At 37.8% G+C, this 27,998-nt stretch overlaps 1 protein-coding gene across 1 annotated transcript in view; it reads right to left on the bottom strand.

Moving 5' to 3' along the window:
- The window catches only part of wdr27 (WD repeat domain 27), a 43,951-nt gene extending 16,390 nt beyond the window's left edge, over positions 1-27,561 (bottom strand). Inside the window, exons 1-22 of the mRNA XM_056394652.1 lie at positions 27,216-27,561; positions 26,524-26,665; positions 26,033-26,157; positions 25,656-25,769; positions 25,475-25,526; positions 25,051-25,121; positions 24,839-24,953; positions 24,621-24,723; positions 23,935-24,026; positions 23,323-23,387; positions 22,597-22,709; positions 21,491-21,564; positions 17,419-17,488; positions 16,786-16,854; positions 16,594-16,694; positions 16,200-16,289; positions 15,753-15,874; positions 13,565-13,698; positions 11,445-11,542; positions 10,173-10,294; positions 7,605-7,702; positions 1,702-1,804 (exon numbers count right to left, since the gene is read on the bottom strand). Of these exons, the coding sequence (XP_056250627.1) occupies positions 1,702-1,804; positions 7,605-7,702; positions 10,173-10,294; positions 11,445-11,542; positions 13,565-13,698; positions 15,753-15,874; positions 16,200-16,289; positions 16,594-16,694; positions 16,786-16,854; positions 17,419-17,488; positions 21,491-21,564; positions 22,597-22,709; positions 23,323-23,387; positions 23,935-24,026; positions 24,621-24,723; positions 24,839-24,953; positions 25,051-25,121; positions 25,475-25,526; positions 25,656-25,769; positions 26,033-26,157; positions 26,524-26,665; positions 27,216-27,353 (2,211 nt within the window). The 5' untranslated portion in view covers positions 27,354-27,561. The remainder of the gene's footprint in view (positions 1-1,701; positions 1,805-7,604; positions 7,703-10,172; positions 10,295-11,444; positions 11,543-13,564; positions 13,699-15,752; positions 15,875-16,199; positions 16,290-16,593; positions 16,695-16,785; positions 16,855-17,418; positions 17,489-21,490; positions 21,565-22,596; positions 22,710-23,322; positions 23,388-23,934; positions 24,027-24,620; positions 24,724-24,838; positions 24,954-25,050; positions 25,122-25,474; positions 25,527-25,655; positions 25,770-26,032; positions 26,158-26,523; positions 26,666-27,215) is intronic.
- Positions 27,562-27,998: the final 437 nt, after the last annotated feature.

Below are 27,998 nucleotides of genomic sequence, written 5' to 3'. Positions count from 1 at the left end.
GCATTCTGCTTGTGTAGACATTAGAATCAACACTTAAATCTGAAATATTAGAAAAGATATGTGAATGTGTTATCTGCTTGTTAGCACAGTTTTTTTTATTTAAGTAGAATCCCTGAGTTTTAAGGCTCAGTTGTTTGCTTCAGTGCCACGAGCACAGATAAAAATAGCTGTGGGGATGTTTGTTACCAGACGGCAACTCATCAGATTCTTGCAGCTGTTTTGTATTATGTTTCCTTGAAAAACGCTTCAAGTGAGCTTCGTCAGATGGTCCATGGGTAGAGTGTCTCCTGTCTGAGGCATATGACGTGTTGTGCCAAACAGGGCATTAGATACTTGGAAGGGAAAAGTTTCAGGAATGCTAAAATATAACAGGGATCCCCAGATGTATCAGTTCACCGTATATCAACAGTAACTGAAGCAGAGAGCAGGAGCAATGGAGCCTGAGGTATGAAAACTGCATCAGCAGCATATGTCTTGATTAACAATTAAAACAAGAAAACTGCCATCTTCTAAAAAAATCAATTTCATGTCAGATTATAAGAGGCAGGGTCAAAGCAAGGGAAAATAACACATATTTCAATTGAACATATAACAGGTTAAAATTGACCACATTGAAATAACTTTCTACTCCGACTGTTTTTGGCCTTGTGTTTTTTGGAAAATGTGTAATATGATCTAGGGAGTCTTTTTCGAGTATTCACGTTCTTTTTTCTCCATGATTGCTTTTTGATATATTAAGACAAGTACGAATGTGTCTGGCTTATAGAAGTCTCTGGGCAGCTACAAATAAATATGGTGTAGCTCACTACACTATACTCTCCCGATTTCCACGAAACGTTGGAAATGTCCGATCTCAACAGAGATGCTCTCAAATGTCCGTGTTGCGTTGAGTCCCCATAATTAATAATAACCAGAGGCGTGCATATATTATTCCACTGCTTTCAACAAGCACATACACCAGAAGAAAAGAGAGATGGTTAAGGAAAAGGGAGGCAGTTTTCTGAAAATTGTCTTGAAAGCAAGTATAAGGCACTGTCTGGAAAAGCAATTAAACAGTTCTGCTTCAACATGAATGCTGAATTTGACCTCTATGGAAAAAGGCCTGGCTCCAAATAAAAATCTCTGAGTCAAGCACAAACAAGCACCTAAAATGGAGGTAATACTGATAAAGACATGTTGCTGTCTTTCACATTTACAAGATCAGCTAAGATATAAACAGTATAAAGCATAAACAAATTATACATAAAATAATTTACTGTAGTCCGAATACTTTGTTGCTTATGTGAATTGCAGCTCCAATTTAACACACATGGCAGAAGGTCCAAAATTATAACAATAATATAAATAATATTAAAAAAATGTATACAAGCCATATCTGCTCCTTTACATTATGGTACTGTAGGCATAATTTCACTTTGATGCTTTTGTGAAAATATCTCAAGCCCATATTTGGTTGCTTTCTCAACAGCAGATTCACCAAAGACTTGACAAAAACTAGGAAGACACTGATATATGGATACCCTCTTAAAATGCTTTGTCACCTCATTCAATTTTAGATCAATAATAAATTGATTATCATTGTAATTTTTTCTCAAATTATGCTTACACAAAACCTGACTGTCTGGGATAATATGACCACAGAGGTCTATACAAGGGAGAATGAAACACACACTCTACAAGGAAAACCTTATTACAACTTACACAGTTATCCTCAGATCCCGAGGCAATGAACCGGCCACATGGTGAGATGGCTGAAGAGCATGGATGGCAGCGATTTAGATGGTTCTCATAACGCCGTACACACCTGAGGAAGTGATGCACACAGTGGTGAGGTTAATAAACCAGTCTCATGACTGGTGATGTCATAATACAATCTTAGTTTTAGTTTAGGTTTTTTTTTTTTTTTTTACCCTGATCTCTGTGTGCCAAGAAAGACTGTGAAATAGAAAGATATCTTTGGTGTGAGGAGCAGAATGCCACCCTGCAGACTTCACATTTTTACAAACATCGGAACCAGCCGAAGACAGGAGAGTTGAGCATGACTCAAGCAAAACACAGGAAAAGAGAAGGTAGTAGATGACGAATGGCCCCCACGTGCAACTTCTGTGCTGTTTCATTTGGTTTGCAACAGCATGTAATGTCTTTACAATGCCACTAACAGCTAGTTGAGCTAGGGTTTCTATATGGGCTGGCATGGCTCTGGTGAGAGCATGTCTTTCACATTCACATGCTAATGTCATTAAGCTGAACTAAAAGTAGGTCATATTCACTTGTGACCATGAAGAAATTTGATATACTCAGCACCAGTGAGTTCTTTAAATATACCCTGGGTGGACACATGGGAACACGTTCATATAATTGCTAAGCAATAAATACAACCTTTATGAATCTTACAATGTCAAACTGTTATTAAGACTGAGTCAACAAGATTTTTTTTGCAGTGTTGAATTCAGAGGGATTACTCTAATTTGTAAGGTGCTCCTCTCATTTTTCCAGAATACTTTCGCTGTCAGCTAACTACACTATCTGCCCATTTAGCCCTCAGAAGTTTAAGTCACAAGTTTCTGGCTGCAACTGAACACCTCATGAGATTGACTTGGTTCAGCTAAAAAATGGCCACCTGACTGAAAAAAAAAGGTTTGTGGCAAGACTGTGGGACCATGCTCTTGTGTCTCGAGTTACACACAAGAGTATGGTGAGCAAAGGTAATTAGCATAATTAAGATGTAGCTGAGCTTAGTCACTCATTTATAAACTGAGAAAACAGAGGCTGACAAATCAAAATTTGGGCATGATTGACAGCAAATGCAGCCAATCAAATGGGAAAACAAGATTAGGTCAAAAACTACTATATGGCCGGACTGCATGCGCTCAATGTGCAAAATTGAGGGCGTAGTTGAAAACTGTTGTGGAACTGCTGTAAACAACTGACATCATCATATCCGATCTGCAATCTGCCTAGTGTCAACCATTTTCAGTCTGTTCAGTCATTTTATCTGTTTGCTTCTCTCCTATATTTTATCCTGTATTTTAATACAGACAAATTTCCAATAAAGCTGTTCTTATTCATGTTTTTTCTGTTTCTATTGTCAAAAGTTTGAAATAATGACTGAAACGCAGCCCATTAAAACTACAGGCTAACTTCCAAGCCATTTCCAAGTCTCTGCAACGCTAAAATCCTGATTTTATAACAGTCACATCATCTGACAAAATCACTATACACATAGTTACAAGTTAAAAACCAAGACCGTGCTGTGATTTTCAGCTATATTCACTTGTTAAATGACCACTCAGAGAGAAAGTTAGAAGCAACTGAATATTTTTCTCATTTTGCCTCACACACAGCACACACTCTCCACAATAGTTTTCAACTGTATTTCCTCAAAAATTGAGTGGGCCTTTAACCCAACTGCAAAAGGTAACAGGCCTTTATTTGAGGCAGACTTGTATTAGAGACAGGTCTTTAATTAAAAGTTACTGCATTTCGTGTTAGTACAAACTCATCTCTTCCTGTAATTATTTCAAATTAAAAGCCCTCTAGACTTTCAGTGGTCAGAAACCCTTTATTTCTTAACAGGGCTTTCATTGTTGTGCTGCAGTAAGTGTATTGTCTCATTTCCTGTTGTTGGTTTTTCTATTGTTTACACGCAATTCAGATCTGCTAGCTTCTTCGGCTTAGCTGTTACCAGTGGTTTCTCTCTCTCCCTCCCACTCTTCTTGGCTCTCTACTCGGTGTGTGTCTTATGTTTAGTTATTCCTCTGCCTCCTTTAGTAATTATGATACATGAAATGAAAGTAGACTATTTGCTGTAGTGAAGGCTAGGCTCGGTGGATTGGAAGCGCTACTCAGTTTCCCTGCAAGTCACAGTCCAGCCATAAACCAGATTTATACCTACTCTTATTTGAAAAAAAGTCTCCAAATATAGCGACCTAGATGTGCTAGGTTGGCAACACTGCAGGCTATAAAAAAAAAACAAAACCCTAATGAAAGCGATTGGCGCCAAATCATTTTCATATTGCAACAGTAAATGGGGAAGCTCCAACTCAGTCATGTGGCATTCAGTGACCAATGGTGGAAATAAGATCACTCAACTATGATCACTCACTCAGTCACTCACGAACATTTGTGATCCTAGAGCTGGAACCACTGTTGCTGTTCAGCATAAAAAAAAAAAACCCAACACAACAAGGTAAACAAAAGAAGACAACCAATAACCTTGACTGTGGCGCTGAAGGACTAGTGCTAAGCCATTTGCTTCACTGAAAACTAAAAAATGGAATGTTTTCATTTTGTAAATACTTCTAAATTTGTGCAGGTTAGCTTGAATTTAAGGATATACTTATATCCAATAGGATTATATTATCTCCAGTGTGAGCTACTTATGACAAAATAGTAGCAAATCTGACCTCTAATCATTGAGATGCATTAGAGGATGGATGAGATGCATCTGTTTCTAAATCCCTATCAGTAAATCTGGACATCTAGGTCTGCAGCAGGGCTGAAACAACCTGTCACTATCACACTGATGAGAAGCAGTTTAACAAGTTAGAGTAAACACTCATCTGGTTTTCTAGGTCAGAAAGTGGACTTAATGTTTTGACTGAAGGAGAAGAGATGCTGGGCTGAATCCCACACACATTCTTCATGTTGTATGAGTGATGACTATTCGGCATTTGCCTGATGACTAACACAGACTGCACCGGAGGGTCTGATCCTCTTGAGTGGGTTCCTATACGGTTACTGAATCCACCTGGGTATTCAGTGTCAGTCATCAAGGTAATCAGCAGGCTAAACATAGGTCATTATGTACAGCCAGTATAGTTCACCCAATTTTTCTGTGTCAGTGCAAATCAGGTGAAAGCTTACTTTTTATTGTACTGTTTAATATTATTTCATTTGACTACATTAACGATCTATTTATTCACAGAATGCATTGCTCAGCATGAAATTATCAGATGATGGAAATTCCAAAAGATTTACGGGGAATACATCACTGGACTAAAGAGAAACAGATCACCATCTGTTCTCTCTAGCTTTAGAACCCGTATCTGAGTGGATCTGATTTTTAACTATGCTAAATGCTGGTGTGTAGATCACTAACCTGGAACCTTGCACACTTAAACACATCATTTTGAATAGTAAGGGGTGAATGAAGTGTGGGGGGTAGAAAAAAAAAACTGTAACCAATCCAGTGGTTTACATAGTTTATAAAACTGTCTTTAAGTGTGGAAAACTTTTCGAAAACCATTACCCTCATTCAATCTTTGATGGATACACGTGGGTATCATGCTTGTTTATGCTTCGGTCTGAAAAGGAAGGGGAAAAAAGTGCTGAGGATTCTCTGGTGACAAAGCAAAATAAAATTAAGACTGAGTTTCAGAAGTTTCCACTCAGTGAAATGTACATTTCCCATTGTGGTTTTTCTGGAAGCTCTCTTTGATCAAAGACAAAATACAGTATTAACCCCAACTTTGTCTGAACTTAGACTGTCTGTCAGTATAGTTGTGTGTAAAAAACTTCATCATCAAAACTCAGCATCAGGGCATAAAATAACTCCATTAATGACTCCAGCTGCAAAACATTACATTTTTGAGAATGCCAAATTAACATGACTGCCTATTTAATCAGTCAGGTTTTGTGAGAGAATGCCTAGTCTCACTGACTTCCTGAGTGATTCGATGTTACACTTGTATGTATAACTAATGGAAAGGTGAAAAGTTTCATGTCATTTTAATTTGCTCCTGGCTGGATTATATAATTGGAGTAGATAAGAGGGAATAAACAACATTATCTTTACATACTTCACTATTTCCTGGAAGTTCATTCAGTAGATTAAAAATCACAAAAACATATTTTCTCTCTTACCTCTGGCCATTCAAAAAGCTTTGATTTTAAGTTTAAAGATATTTTTTCTGAAACTTTTGCCACCAGTGCAATACAATGAGGAAAATGTAATTTTATTTGTTATGCTCAAAGTATCAAAATATAACAGCAACATGTGTTTCCAGGGTCATGCCCCTGTAACTCCTGCTTACTCAGAGATTTAGAGGGAGCTATTTTTTTTTTTTTCTTTTTAATTAATTTCATATGGAGGGATCATTTGTCACTTTAATGCCATGAAGATTTGTTTTTCACAACTGATAAAACTTTCTTCATGCTCTTCTTGCCAAGCCCTGAGCAAAAATTATATGAGATGGTTCCATTTGGGGGAAAGCTGCACTGACTAAAATAATTTGATTATCATGAAGATCAGTCTTATGACCACCTTATGTAAGGTTTACTCATGCCACACATTGTTCCAAGAATTTTTATATTGCCTCCATCATCATGAGGAGAAAACCAAGAACTATCTTAATTACTTCCATTAGCTTCAAGCCTTCGTATAAAAAGAAAAACATAGAAACATTAATTTAGGGGAGCTGCAAGTCTTTCTGAGGTTGGTACTAGCTACAGAAAAAGAAACAAAAGTTTCATCAAAGAGGGAAATAAATTTAACAGGGCCAACAGAATGAAAAAAAAAGCTTCTACATATTGTTCTCAAGCATCCATATGTTTCACCTCAGAACAACAGCATCTGCTGAGGGAGCTTGATGACAGCTCTCAGAACCAGAAGTTGACCTGGAAACCAGGCACAAATATTTATCAGATAGAAATAAGGTTTTGATGGAGTCTGGGATGAGAAGTTAAACATGGAAGCAATCACAGACATGAAAGAATGAAATACTCAATAATGCCTTCTACTGGGCCAAAAAGAACATTCTAAAATCCAAGAGAGCCTACTTGAATTATCTGCCTTATATGGATATCTGCTACTGAGGGCCAAAGAAAAATATTCTCAGCTACGTACTTTGGAAATTGAACGACTGCCCATTAACTCATCAAGTTAGGAATGTTTTTCTGACAAAAAGTGTTGATGTAATTTGAATATAAGATAATTTTGCACTCCTGGGATTAGCAGAGGAAAGAAAACAATAATGGTTTCTTTCTTAATGTGCTTGAACATTTATTGCCGTTAGGCAATTTCAACAGATTTGATGAAGCAACCCTTCAAGTAGTGCAAGGACTCAGTAGAGGTTAGTTGGGTTATACGACTGTATAGTTGGCACAAAACAAATAGGGCACACATTATTGTTGGCAATTAACAGTTTCCTGGACATTACTCATCACAGCAAACATGATAGGTTTGTCTTTCTCTCAGGAACAGAAAAAAAATACATAGATATTACACAAAAACAATGATGCTAATCTGTTATAGAGGTTGCATTCAGGCGCCACAATGCCTGAATCTGAATTCAAGGCAAAAAACTGTTATGTCATCATGAGAAAGTAACTTCAGAATTATATGCCAGTCATTCCAAATCAATGTCCATAACATCATGACCAAAGGAAAGTATAAATGATTTCTTGTTTTGGTTAACTTTCTATATAGTACTATAATGCCACTAAGGTTTTGCTGAGGGGTTTTTGAACATAATTTTTCATCTGAAGAACCTAGTAAAATGTATATACAGACACAGCTGTTTCATCACACATTTCTTGCCTGATTTTCCCAATAAGTGTGCGCTGATTACAAATCCAACAGAAAAGAGAGAATCAGTACCAACCTAAGGGTACGGAGATCCCAAATCTTTACACCGTCTGTGACTGCACTGGTGAGGAAGAGGTTGTATGACTCCGGTGCCTGTGTGCTGAACATCGAGCCCTGCGAAGTACACAGAAAAAAAAACCAAAAATGTCTATTCAGCACATGTTTGACTGAAATGGGTTGTAAATCAGCTTATCTTATCCTCAAGTACTGGACTATTCCACTGCTCTGTATCCTGCATTGCATATAGTGTTTATATTATTATTCAAGGTAGCATTAGTACTACTTAAAAGTAGATGCTGACAATAAAGCACTGCAAACAAATCGGGCTGGAAATAAAACTGGAATGGAGGCACAATTGTTATACATTTGCCTTTGTGTGTCATCTTTCATCTTTTATGTACCACACTGAGATAGGCACCAGCTGTAAATATATTTCCGCTGTAGTTTCCACTGCACATCCATACGTGAATTCCATATTTTTCACACCAGGTTATCAGAAGATTCAATCAAATGTGTGTGTGTGTGTGAGAAGGAGAGAGAGCGCAAGAGTGAGAGAGCAGCGGTGGGGGTGTTTTTTGTTTAGATTTCCATTAAGAGTGTGAGAATGGGAGTCTGAGAGGGCATTTCCAGTTCCATTTTCCATGAAGTCCTCTGCTCTGATGAGTTCCAGGTGAATTTTGCACAAGGGGCGATGGAAATTTGAAGTGGGAAAAGCTGCTTCACATGCTTAAGTTCCTGATGTTTGGTACGCCTCGGGACGAGAAAGCAAGAGTGGAGAGTAGAGTGATGTTATGTGTGCAGTCTCCAAGCAGGGGCAATCCCTCTGATCCGCAGGTATTAACCCTACAGCACCCAAAGGCCCTCGGGCACCCAGGCGGAGGACCCCACATTGACGTAATAGCCAAGCTGTAACAACACTCTGCAGGCTTTCCACAATGTATGGAACACAATAGCTGGCGTGACAAAGAACAGGCACCTCTGGGTAGAAGGAGTATAGTCAGCTGTGTGCAACAGTGCATCGCAGTTGAATGGGTTAATGCATTTAATCCGTGCTACTAGCTGCAGTGTGTGCAGCTAATCCAGACTGGCCTGAGTGTCAACTATGCACAGGTCAACACGGAGAAGTGACTGAAGTTAAAACCTCAAGGTCACTGGGTACAAGCCCGCACAAATAAACATTTTCTATATTCCAATAAGTTATATAAGCATCTGATTGGTCAAAACTTCCATAATTTTTATGATCAAAATGAATGGCTTTGTTGTGATTACAATCTGGCAAACATTGATATGACTATATATGGAGAGAAACCAGGACCTTCTTTTCACTGTAATGTGATTGCTATAAAGAAATGTAAATAATATGCCGAACCCCACACTTGAATGCGTGGATTTATTACTGATATTATAGTTTCATTTTGAGTGATAGAGTATTACATTCCTCATAGCACTATAATGGATGTGGATACAGGCCCAAGCTGTCTACTTGTTAGACACCAGCAAATTGGGCCCATATTGGTCCAAGACAGTGATGTGGGAGTAAGGCCACATAAACCCAAAGTGCATCATGGAACAGTTTTACTCCAAGACCATCATCCAGCATGGAATCTCCTCCTGCCATCTCCTATGGCAGTCTTAATCCTGATGCACCAGGGATTTACATTCAAACACTCAGTAAGATGAATGATACTGATGATGGCATGTCCTGTCTGTCTGTCATGGAAACTTTTGGGTAACCAAGACATTTTTTTTTAAAACCATGACCTTTTTCATTCACACCGCAAACTAACACTTTTATTCCCTCAAAGACGATCTCTGCCTTATGTAACTTACGCAACACTCGTAGATGTCTTATGTAACTTCACAACATCTGCCAAATACTAGACCCTTCTAGAGTAAGATGGAAGATGGGGCTCACACTACCAACTGATGCCAAGTCAAGCAAATTCTTCACTGTGTGGGTTAAGAATATACGTCACTCAGCCTGCCTGTGGAGAGATAAGATGTCTTTGCCTCTGTCATTCAGAAAGGTTTGAAGTTATCATAAGTTTTGGTCAAACTGCAAAAGACTGAAACATATTTGACAAAAACTCATGAGCATAAGAAACTTGCATGTGTGACTTTTTAATTACAATAAACATTTGTTGTTCAGTAATTAAAATGATTTTAAAGAAAAGTGCTATTTTCAAGATATTAGCGTGCATGATTTAAGGCAAATTTAAATTAGGAGGAAACTTAAGAACAAAGGTAATGCAATTCATATGAAATACATTTGTATTTCATATGCATTGTATTTCTTAACTATATAAGAATGTACTGAGCTGAATGCGAGATAAAAACAATACTAAAACTTTGACATTTAACTGGTTATATTTCTCACCAGTTACATTAGGAGTAAAACTTCCAGTTTTCAAGTTTTCCTAATATTTAACATTTTTTTATCTGCACAGAATTTGTGCATAGAGACCCCATAAACAACACATTTCTTATCTTAATAAAAACAAACATAATATATAATAGATGGAACTTTTAAATTTGTACTGGGTACTTAGTCTGTTTTGTAACAAGAACATTTAAATGGCCTCACCTTGTTCTGTGTAATGCAGTGGACAGCTCTGCTGTGGGCATCAGGCAGCTCTGAGGACACTGTACTTTTGTTCATGTCAAACACTTGAATGGATCGATCTGAACCACACAGCAGGACAATGTCTGAGATAGCTGTCAAGAGAAGTAATGGCAACTATTATTTAGATACTATAGGCCTGATGCAATACATGTTCAAAATGACTCTTCTGGGAGATTTAAGTCTGGGGGCCAGCACTACAAAGTAAAATATTACATACTGTTTTTGATCAATAACTTATGTAAAGCCTTCCCTTATTCTTTATGGACTAGCACTGGAAGCTGGTGCTGAGCTGAGTGGCTGAATACATTAGTTTGCTTTTATTTTGTCATAAGACAACCCACACATAGCACATAGTTAGCTTTCTTGCAGACAGTTTCTATCATTCCATGCTGTGATGAGTATATAGCTTTCAAATGTCAGTAGCTGTCAGCAAGTTTCCCAGATGTTGTATTTAGCCATCTAAATATAGTTTTTTAATACTGGTGCATGTAATATCTTTGTTGTAAAGCACTTTCTGCTATACAAATAAAGTTTATTATTATTATTATTATTATTATTACTCATCTTTTTTAATTTATTTTTTACAACATCTAAGAAAAGATACTCTAAGTGAAATAAAAATCAAATATTATACATATATAATATATATCATACAAATATTAGAAATTGTTTTCATTAAGTCATTTATATTCATTGAGTTGTCACTTTAAATTCATGTGGAGTGTCTCCTTCTGCATGGTGTCCATTTACACATTGACTTAAATGGACTTAAGTTCTCAGTTGGATTTTTAATGATATACACGTTAACTCCTAATCCAGGCAACAAATATTTTTTTCAGTGTAATCACTGTGTAGTTATTTTCTATTTGGCCTGTGCACAGAGGTGCAAAATAATTCCCGACAGGATCTCACTCATCCAAACGCAGCTCAGTTCAGTGGATTTATTGGAAAGTAAATACACTGTAAACCTTAACAAGGGGTTGGAATGCAGACATTCCTTAAAAATTAAAGACACCTAAATCACTTACAGGTAAAATCGGCAGCCCTGGGGTGACATGTGAAGACTTTATGAAGCCCAGACTGATTGCTGTGGTTGACATGGAACTGGTCCAACCAGATGCTCCAAGTAAATCTACTGAAGGCATAAGCTCACTTTGCCCTCCACAGCAACGGTGCAGTCTAGACACTAACACTTCCTGTTACACGAACAATAACAACAAGCAAAAAGGATACAAGAGAAGAAATCATTGACTGCAGACAAGGCAGTGATGTCGGTTGGTGATGTTGTTGTAAGGCACCTCGCCAATTTGACGACACTCCGCTGCTGATATCTAAGAAGAAATAGAAGTTGTCATGGTTTGTCCTCCATACATACCTGCCTTCAGTAGTTCTTCACTCACTACTCCCTTGCTCACCCCAGCTGCCAACCACACCCACCTCGTCAGTCACTCCATTCACCTGTTCACTCAGCTGCAGCTCATCAGCAATCACGCCTGGTTAAAAGCCCCACTCTCCTCCACACTCACTGCCAGATTGTTCTTTGTCCCCATGCAAGACTCTCCAGCGATTACCCTTCGACTGATCTCCCGGTTCCGACCCTGCCTGCTCCCGACCTACCCGCCTTGTCTCTGCCCTGGTAAATACTTCAGCCCTTCTGTTTTTGACCACGAATCTGCCTTGCCCCTTCCTGGTCTTCGTCTGCCTGTTCTCAGGGCTGCTCTGAGTCCTTCGCCTCCACTGTTGCAGCGTAAGAACTTTCCTGCTGGTTCTTCGGTCCTCTGCCTCGTACGGCTGCCTCATCAACAGCTTCATTCCGGGCCCTCGGATTTTCCCCAAGCCCCTCAAAGACTGCCAATCCCCTTAGAACTGAACTGTGCTTATTTACCTGCCTCTGCTGACAATAAAAGTGATTTCCAATACATCGGTTCTTGTCGGTGCTGCTTTTGGGTCCAAACCTCACCCGTTACAGAAGTTGCATTATTTTCTAAACCGACGAAGGTAACAACACGATAAAACTTTTAACATAATCTCTCCACACACCAATCATTGTTGCTCCCTGTCTGAACTATACAGCTGAAGGAGAGAATTCAGTAGGAGGCACTACCCTTTACAATGGATTTATGATTTCGTTTTTATTGAATGGTGACAGTTCAATTGTTTCCCATCCACAAGACGCATCACATGAATTACTGCCGAAAGAGGAAAAATAATGAATGAGCAACATGCACTGCTAAAAAGGGGTATGGAGGCCATTTATTGTCATTTTTCTGGCCTCCAGAGTAAACTCTGACAGCTTACAGTACACAGTCAAGCAATTTAGGTGGTAATGAGTGTCAGCAGTGACTGTGGTAGCAGCTAAATAAAGCCAGGCCCCCATCAAATCACCAATAAAGCCAGCTTCCTATAAAAAAGACAAATTCTTTGATCTATATCCCCTTTTTACGTGGAATTGCAGTGTTGCTGCAATAGATGTATTTGCATTGCAGGTGGCAGGTGACTGGTTTGAGTCTCTGGAAAAGGCCCTCTCTACTCTGCAAGTATTGTTAATCTTCTTTTGAGGAAGGCACTTAACCCCTATGTGTCAATGTTACTGTTAGAGGCCAACAAGACAGGAAAAACACTTCTACTGTGCAGCATTGAGATTTGAAGATATACCATTGTGATTGTGTAACACAATCTGTTTTTTTATGTAATGATGTTTTCTCAGACAAAAAAGCACAAATAGAGAAGAACCAGTACCACCAGTACCATGCCATTTCAGCGTCTTTCAGCTGTATTCTACCTGTGACTTCCAGGAAAGAAAAGTTAATTAAAAAAAAATAGAATATAACAAGCATGAGCAGTAAATACAGTACACTGATATAGAAATTGAATATTACAGTGATATCCCTTATTTTTGTGCAAAATTCTTGAAAAGTCAAATACTACATTTTGAAATAATACAGTATAATGGGACTACTGCTATGTTAATAACATAGGTTAATGTATGATTTGAGGCCTTGCTGGTGAAGGATTTTGTTGATTTCCCATTGTTAGACTGTCTGACACTCTTCAAAAACATGCATTTCTACTTTTAACTGTATAAGACCCACAACTTAATTTGATTACCCAAGGTGTTCAGTTGTGTGAAAAACTGACTCAGCTTGACACAAAAAAAACAAAGAAAATTTTTCCCCCCAACTCTAGTGATTTACATTTTTTTGCACAGCATAATGTAACAAGCAATCATATCAAAATTGTAATTAATGTGCATCTGTAAAAACAATTCATAACCAATAGCTAGCTTTTGTATCATCATCGACTTTATAGCATATGTTAAACTGTTCTGTATATACAGTAATCACTTGTAATACCTCTTGATGTCATCGCGTGTGATGTCCACATTATACAGGTACAAGTACAGGGAGGGTCCAGATGCAAAAAGCAGAAATTTGTCGAGGTAGTAAAACTGAGCACCTCTTATGGGTTTGGAGAACAAACTGTCACCCTACAAGAGAAAAGAAGACAGACAATGATAAAACTCTCTTGAAATTATTGAGACATACATGATGCAGGAAAACATACTATTAAAAATATAATTTAATGTAATTTAATATGAAGGATTAATGCTTTTCTTTTCCACTTTTCTTTTTTTAATTGCTGGGAATGTAATTGATTCTAATAAAGACAATAACCTTGAAAAAGTATGCTCACAAATGGTGTTGTCTAACAATGTATTGTAATTTACAGTAGAGTCACAGCTAAGAGAAACACATACTGAAAGTATTAAAAAGCTATAAGAGTGAGTACTGTACATAGTTTAGAGCTTTTAAGTGCTTTAAATGATACACACAACACTCTCAAATGTGATCATTTGCATAAATGGCTTTGTCTAAGTAATCCCATCAAACTCAGAGCAATAGACTTAATGAGCATTAATAGTAGATCATTTAATCTTAAATGTTTGCTCAATTCAGATATCCCTGACCCAATTTCACAACCAACAACTCCTCATTTCTGTCTACCCACAGTTGATAGAGGCGTTTTTCATACCATGTGGAAAAAGGGAAAAGAAAATCTGTTACAAAAAAGGAGGGAGTTAACTCAGGAAGAGGCATCCTCATAAGAAACACGGTATGTAGTGGTTCTCCTTAACCCACAAAGGGCATAGTTAGAGTCTGTCAAGGTAAAAGAGGCAAACAGATGGGCTGTCCTGTCAGACTTTTACTCTGTCCAGGTTTAGAGTTGTGCTACAACTATCTGACATTTAAAGACGTCCAATGACAAGAAATTTAAAAAGAATACTGTGTGGTCAAGTTATTTCTTTATTGAGTTTTCAAGTGGACAGTAACTGTGGAAAGCTATTTGTAAATCTGGCACACCCCGGCAGAGCTCTTGTCCCTGAAAAGACCTACACTTGTTGCCAGGTTGTTTCACAAGAACACCAAGCAGTCAAAGGCTACAGGCCCAGCCAAGCTCAAAACAATCTCACTGAGTAGAGCAAAGCTGAGATGGTTAACATCAGCAGTGGGGACACCCTGGATTTTGACGACAGACCTTTGTTTTCACTTGGCCTGGGAAAGTAGACACACTTCTGACTGTCCTATTAAACATGATACCCAATGAAGTAAGGAGGGTCTGTGTATGATCAGAGTTTTGGATGCTCTGAGTCTGGCAGATGCTTTGAATGACAAAGTCGCTATCTTTGAGCCAAGAAACACACCATTTATCATCCCAATTAATTTGGCTTTCTCATTTTTAATTCCATGAGGCTATTCTATTAGAACAAGAAAGAGTGAATTAAGCAGGCTTTATATCAAAATGTCAAAGATACATTTTGAACATTATACAGAAATTCCCCTACAAACCCTCAATTATAAAGGTGCATGACTAAGTTTCTGATGTGTTACAGTCTAAGCAAATTGGATCATTTTCATCATAGCATCTCTTACCTGCATTGTACCATTATATTTAATAATATAGCTCACTCTTTCCGTCACACTTGATACACTACACATATCTTAGTACAGTATGCAACTTTATCACAGAATCCAAACCTGAGACATTATACCTTAAAAGCATCTTACTAAGAACAACAAATGAGAACATGAAGCAAAACATTGTGGATACAGTAGCAACCACTGTTTTACTGTCATTCAAGTGTGGTATAATTGCCTCATTTGCAAGACTGCAATTACAGAGAAAATCCTTCCAGTAATCACAGCCGTCTTTTAAGACAGAAGTGAGAGTGAAAAATGTGTACAGCATGTGTCTGTAGTTATTTGGTTTTACTTCAGAACCAATTTGAGTTTTTAGACCTTCAGAGGGAGGACATTTTTGCAATATGAGGTCACTCTGGCTGGTCCTCATTTCACTGTTATTTTATGGTTAGGACTTGGGCTTAGAATAATGAGTGAGTGAAGGTTTGATTAAGGCTTAAGGTAGGGCATGTAGTGGTGATGGTTAACATGAGGGTGATAGAGACTAAATGTAAACTATAAAAAAAAAGAGGAAAAAACACACAAGTACAAGGGTGCGTCAGTGAATGCATGGGACATTTACCATGATAATGGCAGGCTCTGTGCTGCCATGAGCCCAGACTCGTAGTGACTGGTCTTCTGATGCACTCAACCACCACTGTCTGTTGAGGCTCCAGCTAACACTGCTCACTGGCTTGTCATGACCTGCATGCAGAGATAGAGGTTTGAAATTAAACTGCAGATACTGTGTGTGGATGCAACATTTACTTTTATGGTACTGTTCAGAGAGTCGGGCAGAGTGAAGAGAAGAGGCTCACAGTGACCTGCTGGTCACCTCAACTTCTGTCCTCTTATCTCTCCTGCCCCCTTGTGGAGTCTGTTTCTGCTGCACTTGATCCATCAAGTGACAAACAGATTGAAATGTGAGGATATCAACGTATACTATGTACAATTGCAGGGTTTTGGTGGGGGGTGTTGCTGTACAACCAGAGGTTTTTAGGGTATGGATACTCATGTCTGCTTCATGCACCTGTGTAGACAGCTGGATTGCCAGTAAGGGAGGACTTGTACAATAACACTGAGCTGTCGCCCAGACCACACAGGATTTGTTTTCCATCACCTGGGAGAGACAAGGAAACAGAACTGTTTTAGAATATTTTAGTCAACAGCTGATTTATTATTACCTAACATGGAAACGCGTACCACCTCTAATTCTCACTGAAAAACCTCAGATCCTCATACTCTTGTCTCTGTCTCACACTTCTTTTAATTACTTCTTTGTTCTGGGGATGATCGTTATCTGTACTCACTTTTACTAATACTTTTTGTAATATTTGAGAAGACAGAAATGCATAATGATTTTAGAATTTTTGACTGGCCACTTATTTAAATATATCATTATGTTAGATGTAAGATTATCTCACCTGAATACTGAAGGCAGTTGACTGCTTTGTTAGCAACGCTGAGATGAACATGTGGAACAGTAGGTGCTGCACTGTCTGCTGGATAATCTCTGAGTAAACCTCTACATGACAAAAAAGAGGTTTAGTATTTATATCAAAAATAACATTTTAAAACTTTCTAAACATTGTATTTTAAATGATGGGACACCTTACGTAGTTTTGTTAGCCTTTTTAGAGGAATGACTCTTCTGAATATTTGTTTTGGGGGAAAACATTATCCTTCTGAAAAGCAAAAACAAAACAAAAATCTTCCTGTGATGTTTCATGCATCAGATTGTTTGATTCATCAAATCTAATTTCATACTAATTAGTTGCAAAATGGTGATGAGTTGAATGCCAGACAAGCCTGGAGGATTTGCTTGGAATGCCTAGTGGGGAACTCACAAAGATTGTGTCTCCGGGGGGGAGGTTAAATAGATCATTGCTGAAATAGCTGTAAAAGGCTGATGGGGGAAAGTAATAAAGAAGTTGGTTTTTATCATGTTGAAAACTTGAGAATCTGCCAGTAACAACTGTCAGTAAAGGAGATGACTGTGTGAAAACCAGTCAGATCCAGTGATGAGGCACCAAGGGGTGATGCTCTGTGATCTGACCCTCTCTGAAGGACTGTCTGAGAATCCCTGAAAAGTTTCTGGGGAAATAACACCTGCTCTACTTGCCCCTCTGCCCACACTGACCTCCCCTGGATGAGCGTAAAGTTAACTTAAACAAGACAAGTCATACAATGAAGATCACTTTGTAGGTATGTTTTATCTGGAGCATTTTACAGTACAGTGTGAGACCTACCGTGGGGCACTGGTGTATCCAGATGATTTCACTTTTGAATGGAAAACCAGAGGCTGCTCCTTTGTTCCTCCTTTGTGAAATGAACAGCCGGTAAATAAGACACAGAGAAATTACCACAAATTGGATGAGTATAAATGACATGTGAACATACAGAGATAAAAGATACTAAAAAGAAAGAGTCCCATTTACAAATCAACAGATATCATGAGTAAGTAGTTATACAATATGGGTCAAATCTTCAAAGGAAAAAAAGACTTCCGTGCAGTATTTTCCATAACTAGGATAGAACTACTCATTATACTGAAGTGGACTTTCATGAATTATACTATGAAAGGATGATACAATATTATTGGGTGACCACTCTGCGCAGTGAGGATTAAGTGCATTAGCCACAAACTGTGGGATGGTTCATTCTGCTCCCTGTTCGCTGTCAGTGCCTTTACTATATTACAATGAGCTCACTTTTTCCACAGCTATTAAAATGTGTGAGGTTTTCCAAAAACTGTTCTCCTGTCAAATACAAGCGGCAATTTAGGACTTAAGTTTTATCAGAAAAAATATATTGACTTGGTTGACAGCCCCCAGATTAACACTAGTTTATTACCTGTAACCTGTAAAAATGTAATTAATTGCATTAAATTAATTTGTCATGGATTTAGTTGACTAACAAAACTACAAACTACAAGTAAACTTGGGCAACTTAATTGTGTAAATGTCAGAATGGCAGGTGGCATTTGAACTATTCTTTAAAGTTTTTTGAAAAAGAAACCCAATAACAGAATGTCTGATGACAGCCAATAACCACAAGCAAACCTATAGTTAATAACTTCATTACCTAGTGTTTGAGTACGCGTACAAATCAGTGTAGGCATGGTCCCAACACAATGATGACATTTAAGGCAAGTAAAACGAATCTGCCAAAATCAAAAAGTAAAAAAAAAAAAACAAACACATATGGATCTCTTTTCAAAGCAGTCTTATCTGGGATGAGATCTTTGATGAGCAGTGTCAATGTTCACTCTGGTTTTGGCTTGAATGGTATTTTCCTGTAAAATACACTTGACATCCTCTGAACAATTACTCTTTTCCCTTTTCCTTGGATTTTGAATTGAAAATAGCTTCTCTAGGTACATGTTGATTCTTTATCTGTACAGCCCCAAATGAAAGTATTACTGGCACTATTTATGCTGGGTTGCTTCTTTAAAAGCAATATTCTTACTTGCTTTCTTAGTTCAACTTAATTTTTTTCCATGAAGAAGCCTTCATTGTATCAGGTGCTTACAAAGCAATATACAAGGTTTTGTGAACCTGGTATTAAACTTAGGTCAAATTGGTACTATATTGTACAAATCAGCAAAGACAGTATAAAACAGTACATAACAAATATGGCATTGCTTTTTTAACTTAATATTGAAAGGTGTTGTCCCACCTGGGGCTGAGTGACATATCATATTGCGATTATTTTGACAGATATTTTGCGATTGCAATATGAGTCATGAGACTTGAACTGGAAATGATCATTTTTGAATTTCATTTTCCCTGAAAAAAATATAAAAATGATAACGTGATTTCTGCTGGGGTTTGTACCAAACATGCATGCTCCCCTATGTCTGGAGAATATGATTTGAAGGCCGGGGTATCTCTGTAGCACCACAATGCTTCATTTATAAAGGCATATTGTGGCACATTTTACCCTCATCAAAGTTACACCTCCTGACCTTGAATATTCTACTTGGCCATATTGGAATTTTGATAATATTTCGATTAATTGTTCAGCCCTCTTGCCACTGGTCACTCACATGTAGTACCTTCCTCCATTCCTCCACTGTTTTGTGTGTGAAGGTGGTACTGGAACTAGCTTTTGAGCCAGAACAGATTATATGCAATAAGCATTTTATGCCAGAAATCTAATTACCGGGCAACGCAATTACTTGGCGTTGCTCAACAGCCGTATTGACTCCCTGCTGATGTATAATGGTCATTTAGTTTTATGGGGCAGTAAAAATCTTATAATTTACGCTGACTTTACACTAGATGCTATTTGAAGCAAAGTGAGAGTTTCAGACAAATTTCCAAGTCGTGTCATATCTGCGTAAAATCACAGCAGTTTGCTGAGTGCTCCTCTTACAGCTCTCATTATGTAAAGCTTAGCCTAAGCTGTCTTAACCATTACGGCAAAAAGTTTCATAATACGGAAATTCTTCAATCTAGCTCAACATATCAGGATGTGTAAGAGCTACAAATGGTTATGGTGACAGTAACCAGTAAAGTGCTGCACCATCATGTAGCCTTCCTGCTGTGTTTAGGACTAAAAACCATGAGAGGTTATTTGGCTGCTTGGATTGACAACACTTAAAATATCTATCAATATTTTAGATGTGTGTATGTGATTTGTTATTTCAACGACTTGTTATACAGTTTGGGTTGCCTGCATTAGAAGCGACGAGGCTCATGAGTTTTTAGTCAGAGAATGGGAGATGGCAAAAGTCAGACCTCCCTCTAAGTTAGCTGATGGAATGTGGCCCAAGAAAAAGACTAAATAATTCAAGCTTCTAAAAATGTATAAACCATAGCAGGTATATATGACTCTAAGGTATTATTTTGACTGTAGCCAGAGTCACTGGTATGAGTTATTGCCTTACTGAGCTGTGAAAAGTGGGGCACACAGGAAGAGAAAAGAAGCAAGAGTGGAAGTAAAAAGGCACCATACCTGAAGACTGAAAGCAATTACAAATATGAAACCTAACAAGAAGTACTAAACAATAAGGTACTTATTGTCTTGCAGCAGTCATTCAGATGATACTGTGGATGAGCCCCCAGTATTTTTATATAAATCTAAGCCTGTCGTTTCATTTTTTGACATTGATGACATTCATGGAAAAATTAAGGCACCTTTTTTATAAAGTTACATATTCCTAACAAAGAAAAACAGTGAAGTATTAAGGTATATTGTTATTGTTATTATTGACTTGATCACTTTCTATGAAAGTGCTGCTTTAGTAGTCCACTGATTATCCCAACCATAAAACAGGACTTGGGGTTTACACTTCAGACAGGTGACATCATGCAAAAAGTAAAAGCGCCTGATTATCATCATCTCGAAAAGCCAACAGTCCTCGTTCGCTTCATGATTATGTTACACGGCAGTGTGACATGACAAAAGATATCTAATCTGCACTCACACAAAACCTTTTTAAAAAGCTCCTTCAGACTTGTGCCAGACTTATAGTGGAGAACATTTTCCTTTCCAGGAGTCTCAGAGGTTTATGGTGTAATTTGTATACACTTCTGCAGATATCCTTAACAATACAGAGATGCATGAGAGCAGCATAGTGGGTAGCACTATGTCTGTAAATGTTTGTGGTTTTTGGTCGACATTGTAGTCATGCAGCACTTCTAGACTCCCGTGAAGATCTCCTACATAGTCAGGCACTGGCAGCTCCCCTCACTCCAGCTGTGGGGAGCCCAGCTAATACTGGCTTTCTCAGCACTAACTCTCTGTAAGAGCAACATGTAAACCTCAGTATACTGTAGGTCTCCAGCAGAATAGTTTCAAGCTGACAGATCCTAATGATACACCAAAGAACCACAAATAGGATCTTTTTACCTCGGAATCCACTACTGCAAGAATCATCCATGCAACAAACTGGGCTTATTAGTAAAAATGTATCACTCTAAATGTTTTGTAATCTTACTTTTGCAAAATTTCAAGTACCTGCCTATGTGGCAAATGGAAACTGAGGGGAATCTAATTATGAATACCGCAGCGACAGCCCCCACAATGCAAAGGATGGAATCTTTTCCATCCTCTATATTTACAGATAATGAGGAGGTTCTCAGTGGCTCTTGTAATAGCCAACAAGACTTTCTATAAATCTACAATAAGTACAATTTAAAAGAATTGTCTGAGGCCAAGCAAAACAGACAGTTAGCCAGTCATGGAGTGAACTATAAAATGGGTCATACTTTTAAAACCCAGAGCCATCAAACAGCAGTAGCTCCCGTTTTATTTTATGTGCATGAGCATAAGTGAAAGGTGAGTGAGTGCTGTCAAGACGACAGGGAGGCTGACCTTTCTTTTTAGGATGACTGGGTTCCTTCTTCTTTAACTCAGCATTCAGAGGAGATTCAAGCAGCAGAGGAGAGCTGAAAACAAGGGAGGGGTGAAATGCGGGGAAAGAGTTACTGGAAATAAAGGAGCACAGCATTTTCCACCGTTATGGATTATTAGTCCCTCTAATTCTCAGTACCATGATATTGTTGACTCATGAAAAACCAGATGGCAAGAATGGCTATAATAGGCCAAGTTAATATGGAAATGTCAGAGTCAGGAGTCATAGGCAGGAGGCCAACTGGAAAACAGGCCACATTCATATGTCCTATTGCTGGTGAGGTCAGGTGACCAGGGTCTGAGAGAAGGTAAGAAAAGTCTATAACTGCAGCGTTTCTGCAAAATTTAACAAGCTGACATGATTATGCTTTGGCTCATAAATTACGTATTTGTAAATTAGAAACACACATAATGTTGATGAAATTATCACTATTTATTAGTGCTGGATTTTTGCTAAGTAATCATTTATGGAGGTACAGCTAATACCTGAATATCATTCCTTCCCCGAGGGACAATTTTAATTTTTTGGCATTTATAAATTGTAGTTATTGTGAGAGTAATAAGTGTGATTTTCTGGATTAAGGAGCACATCCAGTATGGACAACTTTATTAAAACTAATGCAGATTTAAAAGCTTAGACATATAAAAAATGTTCACAGAGTTAAATCATACACTGAGAAGAGCAGATCCAGGCTGGAAAGAAATGATTACAAATGATTAAGGAGAAGCAGTTGTTTTCCTCCTATTTGTGTCTTTTGTCAATTGTTTCATGATATTGACTGTACTACTCCCACTGAATAAGCAAATGACAGAATATTATTTACAATGCAATATTACATAATACTGTATTTAGCAGGTAGTCTTTTTAGAAGAAAACCAGGTTTCCAGCCCCTGTGTATACAAGGCTAGGCCGAAGGATTCTTGTGCAAGATACTGACTTTTTACCAATAGAGTTAATTTGTTACTTTGATCTCTATATTGAAGAGGCTGAGCAAAAAGGACAATTTTTCCAAGGCAGTCATCATACAGCAGCATCACCAAATATTTGCCTTTAACTTCAGGTTTACCTCGGGAACACTGAAAAGCTTTCACCACAAGCCCAGATCCTCCCAAGGTCACGAAGATGTAACTCCAACAGCACCACGCAAGGAGTAAACAAAGAGCTCACTAAAAATACCATCTGTGTCACAAAGAATTCAAGAAAGAATTAATATATAAAAATCCCAAATCAATTGTATTAGTCCATAACTGTATTAAAAAGAAATGAAGAATGTGTTTATGAATAATATTCAGGGAAATAAGGACAACGGTAAGTCAGAGTGTTGTGCTTTTACACTGCACAACACACCCTTGCTTCTCTGTGGGAACAGAAAAAACATCAATTTCCTTCAGGAAACAAATCGCAGTCAAATCTTGTAAAAATGTCATTATGTGGGTTGTGAAAACATAAAAAGCTGTGTTATAAAAATATCAAAATTTAAGCACAGGAGTGCCCTAAGACAGTCAAAATTAATACAGGAAACAGAATGAACATAGATCCAGTTACTCAATGCGGATTGATTTCAGTGGCTCATTCTGCAAATGTTTATAAATTCAGTTAAACTTGTCATTTTTATGTGACTTGTATCATCATAAACTGACAAGATTCAGGAATGACTAAAGAAGCCAAACACGCACAACCCTCAACAAGTGGTCAAAGGATCACTTGCAACACAAGAAATAGGCCAATGGAACAACAGAGGAGAGTACAGTGTCTTACTCTGGTTTACCAAGATATTATTGGAATTACTCACAGAGTTATCCCGTCTTGGAGAGATTGACCACGACCCAGCCATTGTGATGCTCAGGTTGGGGTAATCTAGAAGAATATATTTCCAGTTCATATGTATCAGGTGCTGTATGTTACACAAAAAACTAACACTGAAAATCATTTGCTGAGTTAATGTGAGCAAATACAGTATATACTGTCACTATATACATATCAATACAATAGATAAATATATACATTCTATTTTAGTTAAGTTTATTATGGTGACTTTTTATTGACACTGTGCCATATGTTACCTCTGTTCAGATGGTCATTTTGTGGCTATTATCTTGCAAGCCAACCCAAATATTTTTTGATGTCTCAAAATGGGAATATCTAAAGAGCAATCCTCTGTTTTACAGGAGAAAGACAATTACCTTATTAACCTAAAAGACCATAAAAATAGTGCTACCTGACTGTAGCCTAAACAACCTTGAGATATTTCCAGATACCAAAATGAAGAAGCAAGATTTGTGTGTTTTTCTTGTGAAATGATTTCTGCTAAAACCTAGTAATGGTGCACTAGATGCGCAAAACTGCTTAAACAGATTACAGCAGTATAGTAGTAATCGGAGAAGTCACACCACAAGCGGCCTACCTTTGAAATATAGTGCTGTTAGGAGCTCTGAGGTAGCCAGATCCACCACATACAGGCCATCTGAGCTTCCAATACATAACCAGCTGTTGTCCCTGCAGGGACCCACACAGAAACATATGGAAAAACAGTGTTACAGGATTTCCCCTAAAAAGCATTTTTTCCAGATCATTTGAGGAAAGACAACGTAACCGCATACTAAAGAAAAACATACTGATGTGATGGAGTGGCAAGACATGCCCACCATAGGCCTATAGGTTTCCTTTGACTTCATGTAGTCTAAACTATGCACACCCAGAGAGATGGAAGCTACTACAACACAGAGTATAATGGAGAGGAAGTTGAGTCTGATGGACTGTTTTTATCCTGTTCCTGCACTGAGCTACATGCTGAGGTAATAATGTTGTGGAGAAGTTTTACATTTTAGCATGTCATTAGTTTTATGCTGAGCATAAGATAGGAGTAGCTGTATAGGATGGAGACAATTGAAGCCATGATGTGTGGAACTTTAATGTGATTATTGCAGTACTCCAGTCACCTGTGGTAACTAGGCCCAGAAAATCTCCTTCATAAGCAAATCAAGAACAGACAACAAGCAGGTTCTTGGGATGAGCTAATGTTTTAAATCACATATCTAACATTTCAAACTGCTTATGAATACTAAAAATCCATATACAGTGTTTACTCACTTTATCTGCTCATTATTGGTGTCAGTAAGTGAGCTACAAAAAGTCATTTTGAAGACAGGTTTTTCAGTCTCCACTTTATCTACAGCTGATTGATCTGCATCCTCTGAAAGAAAATATCCAAAAAGTTGTGTCAAAACAGCTCAAGGCTTAAAAGATGTGTATGGTTCATGATCAGCCGGTACTACACCCTCTCTGTCATTGATAGGTTTTAACATCACCTGCTTGATGGCCCACAGTGTCTTGGTGCATTTGATGTCTTTTTTCCATCTTCTGAAGGTCCATTTTGGTCACCAGGTGACACTTGTGGTCATCGTGGAGAGAAAAGCACCACACCTGAACCAAACAGATACAGGTGAGTTATATAGCTTGCAGTATTTCAGTCTCTGGTGGTGATTTTGAACTATTAAAAGGGTGTGCGTCGGTCACTAACCTGTCCATCAACTGAGCCAGTGATGAAGTGCCTGGTCTCCTCCAAGAAGAATGCACTGAGCAGTGGAGAGGCTAAAGAATTGAGGAATTTTCAGCTGAACTAGCAGAGAATATCATATCTTCACTCATTTTGCAAGGCTCTGACTCCTCTATGGCAGTCACTATAAAAAACATGATATCTAAACTTTTACTTCATTACTCATAATATATAAAATGCTTGTACTTAAGTCTTACCAGTGCTTAAACATAAACTTCACACTTATATTTGGATACTCAAAGCTAATTTATACTGTTCCCAATTCAAACTGATCCCACTAATTCTTTTTAATTCTACCACTTCTACTGTACAAATCTAATAAAGCATTCAGACCTTTATGTATGCATGTGTATGTATGCTCACATGAAAAGTAAGGGTAATATCATACCTGAAAGCACAAAGGAGTGGTAGCATACACCTCCAGTTTTTAAATCCCACACCTGAGAGGAGAGGCAAAGTACTTCATAGTCAAAACTCAGTTTCAGAGAGTGGCATATTTGATATTTGTTGTGTATACAACCACATCATATCATTTTTGACTGTATCATTTGTGAATCTTGCGTGCGTACCTTAAAAGTGCGGTCCTCTGATGTGGTGATGAGAATGTCTTTATTCCAGGGACAAAACTCTGCTGATGTTAAAGGTCCCAGGTGGCCAGTCAAAGAAGACACAACTTCCTTTCTCTAATGTGGAAAACAACAACGAAAATTATGATGATTTTGATGGCTACTAATCCATCACGAACAAACAATATTACACATCTTTTCACAGCGATCTGGTTTAATAGCGTGAAGCACAAAAAAGTACAGTATTAAGAGCAGTATTTTTAATCAATATGAGAAACAGAAAATGACATACAGTATCGAGCTTACCCATGAGCTCAAAAGTATTCAGCATGTGTTTATATTCATTAAGAGAAACTGTAAAAATGTTCATCATCTTGTACCTTTGAGCAGAGAATATATACAGTAGCTCCTGAGCATGCAGCCACTCGTTCATCAGAGAAACAGAAGGACAGATGGATAACTTCACCCAGTAAAGTCCCGATAACTATTCCAGCTGCAACTTTACCTGCAAGGAAATCTATTTTAATCAGTGTTTACATTCAAATCAAAAGAGGTTCATGACCATAGTAGATGTGAGTGACCTATCTGGTAATATTTCACTAGATAGGAGGCTTGTTAAGATTTTAATTTAGGAAAAATGATAATACTCACAGCTCCGTAACTTAAAAGGGAATTAAAGTAGTTGGGCATTATAGAGATTATGAGAAATTGTTGATTTAGGCATTTTAGCAGTGTAACAGCAAAAGTGTCCTGTATGGTTTGATATGAATAAATCAAACATTGAATAAAACTAATGTTAAAGACAGCAAGCAAAACTAAGGGAGCAACTCTTTACTGCACAGACTTGAGCACATATTAAATATTTCCTTACCCTCCATCGCTCTCTTCTGGCACAGATCAATATCCCATACAATGATATAATCAGCAGAGGCAGTGCAGAGGAGAACAGGTCTGCTTCCTTTTCCAAAAGTCATGGCACTGATCTCTCCATGGTGGCCAGTCAGCAGCAGGGGCTGTGGACAAACATTTAGATTATAACAAATCCATGCTGTCTGTGGCTCCTAGTGTCAACAATTATTAACAAACAAAGCTCAAGGCCTTACAGAATTCAGATAACAATTAAACACAGCATCTTCTCTTTCCCCACCTTAATAGAATGAATATGAATTATATTACTATATTGTAAGATGTTATTTTGCCTTACAAGATTGTGGCCAATTTGTGCAAACATTTAATTAAAAATGTCTTATTTACCACTACTTAGTATTTTAAATGAATATCCTAACCTATGTTTTGCATAACATATACAGAATAGTGAACCTATATAAAACATATAGTTGGCTATTTGTTAAAGAGGCAACAATGTAAACAAAAATGCATGTTCAGCTTTTCAGATATAAAATACACATGGGATAATCCTTACATTACAAACAAATTTCACACAATAATGTCTCATTGTGGTTGGCATCTTGCAAAAGCTTGCCTAGTGGTACTAGCTAATTAATGGCATTCTTGATTTATTTTAAAAAGGAACACACTGTAAACCAAACTTTGTTAACATACCTTCTGCTGGATATCTACATTACTGTAAATCAACATGTCTTTCCCATGCAGTGGGATGCCACAATATGAGTTACAACATGCGAGCTGCCGATGTGATAGGAGTCTATCACAAGCAAAACTGAGCTTTTCAAACATCATCTTAGCTCCTCCACAAACCACGACACGACCCTTTGTGATGTGTGCTGCCGCCAGCAAATATACAGCTAATTGTTTCCTGTTAAACCAGACTGAAGACTGAACTTTACCCTGTATTTCAGTTACTTTTGTTGCAAAAATACTCAAATTAAAGTTGCATTAGGTCTAGCTAACGTTTTGAGACGACGTTTCCTCGATGCCAAAGTTTCAGTTGGACTAATGCTACAGGTTGCTAGGACACCAGATCAATTTCCGTTACATTAGATTGTCTATGCCAGAGTAGGGTTTAACACACAATCGAAAATAAAAACTAACCTTGGTCTGATAAATATCTGATGCCTCTTAAGATATTTCTTTCATATGCTAGTTATCACAAGCGCCTCGGTTCTTTTTTAAATCTCTCATCACTACATTTTTCTATCCTAAGCGGTAGATTTAGCCGTTTTTGGTAGACTACAGTATGTTTGACCACAGTGATACTTGAAAATACGGTCAGAGTGGGACTTCTTACTGTTTGATAAATCGTTTATTGCTACTTGTACCTATTTTAACCGCAAGATGGCGGTCACTGTTCACTATCATCCACACCATGCGCAGTACTGATCATGTTACCATTCATTATTATCATACATGACCAGTCTACAGTAA

The sequence above is a fragment of the Seriola aureovittata genome, chromosome 14, assembly GCF_021018895.1.
Source record: "Seriola aureovittata isolate HTS-2021-v1 ecotype China chromosome 14, ASM2101889v1, whole genome shotgun sequence".
NCBI classification, from domain to species: Eukaryota; Metazoa; Chordata; class Actinopteri; order Carangiformes; family Carangidae; genus Seriola; species Seriola aureovittata.
Note: the sequence above shows the minus strand (reverse complement) of the source record. Positions and strands in the feature narration are given on the sequence as shown.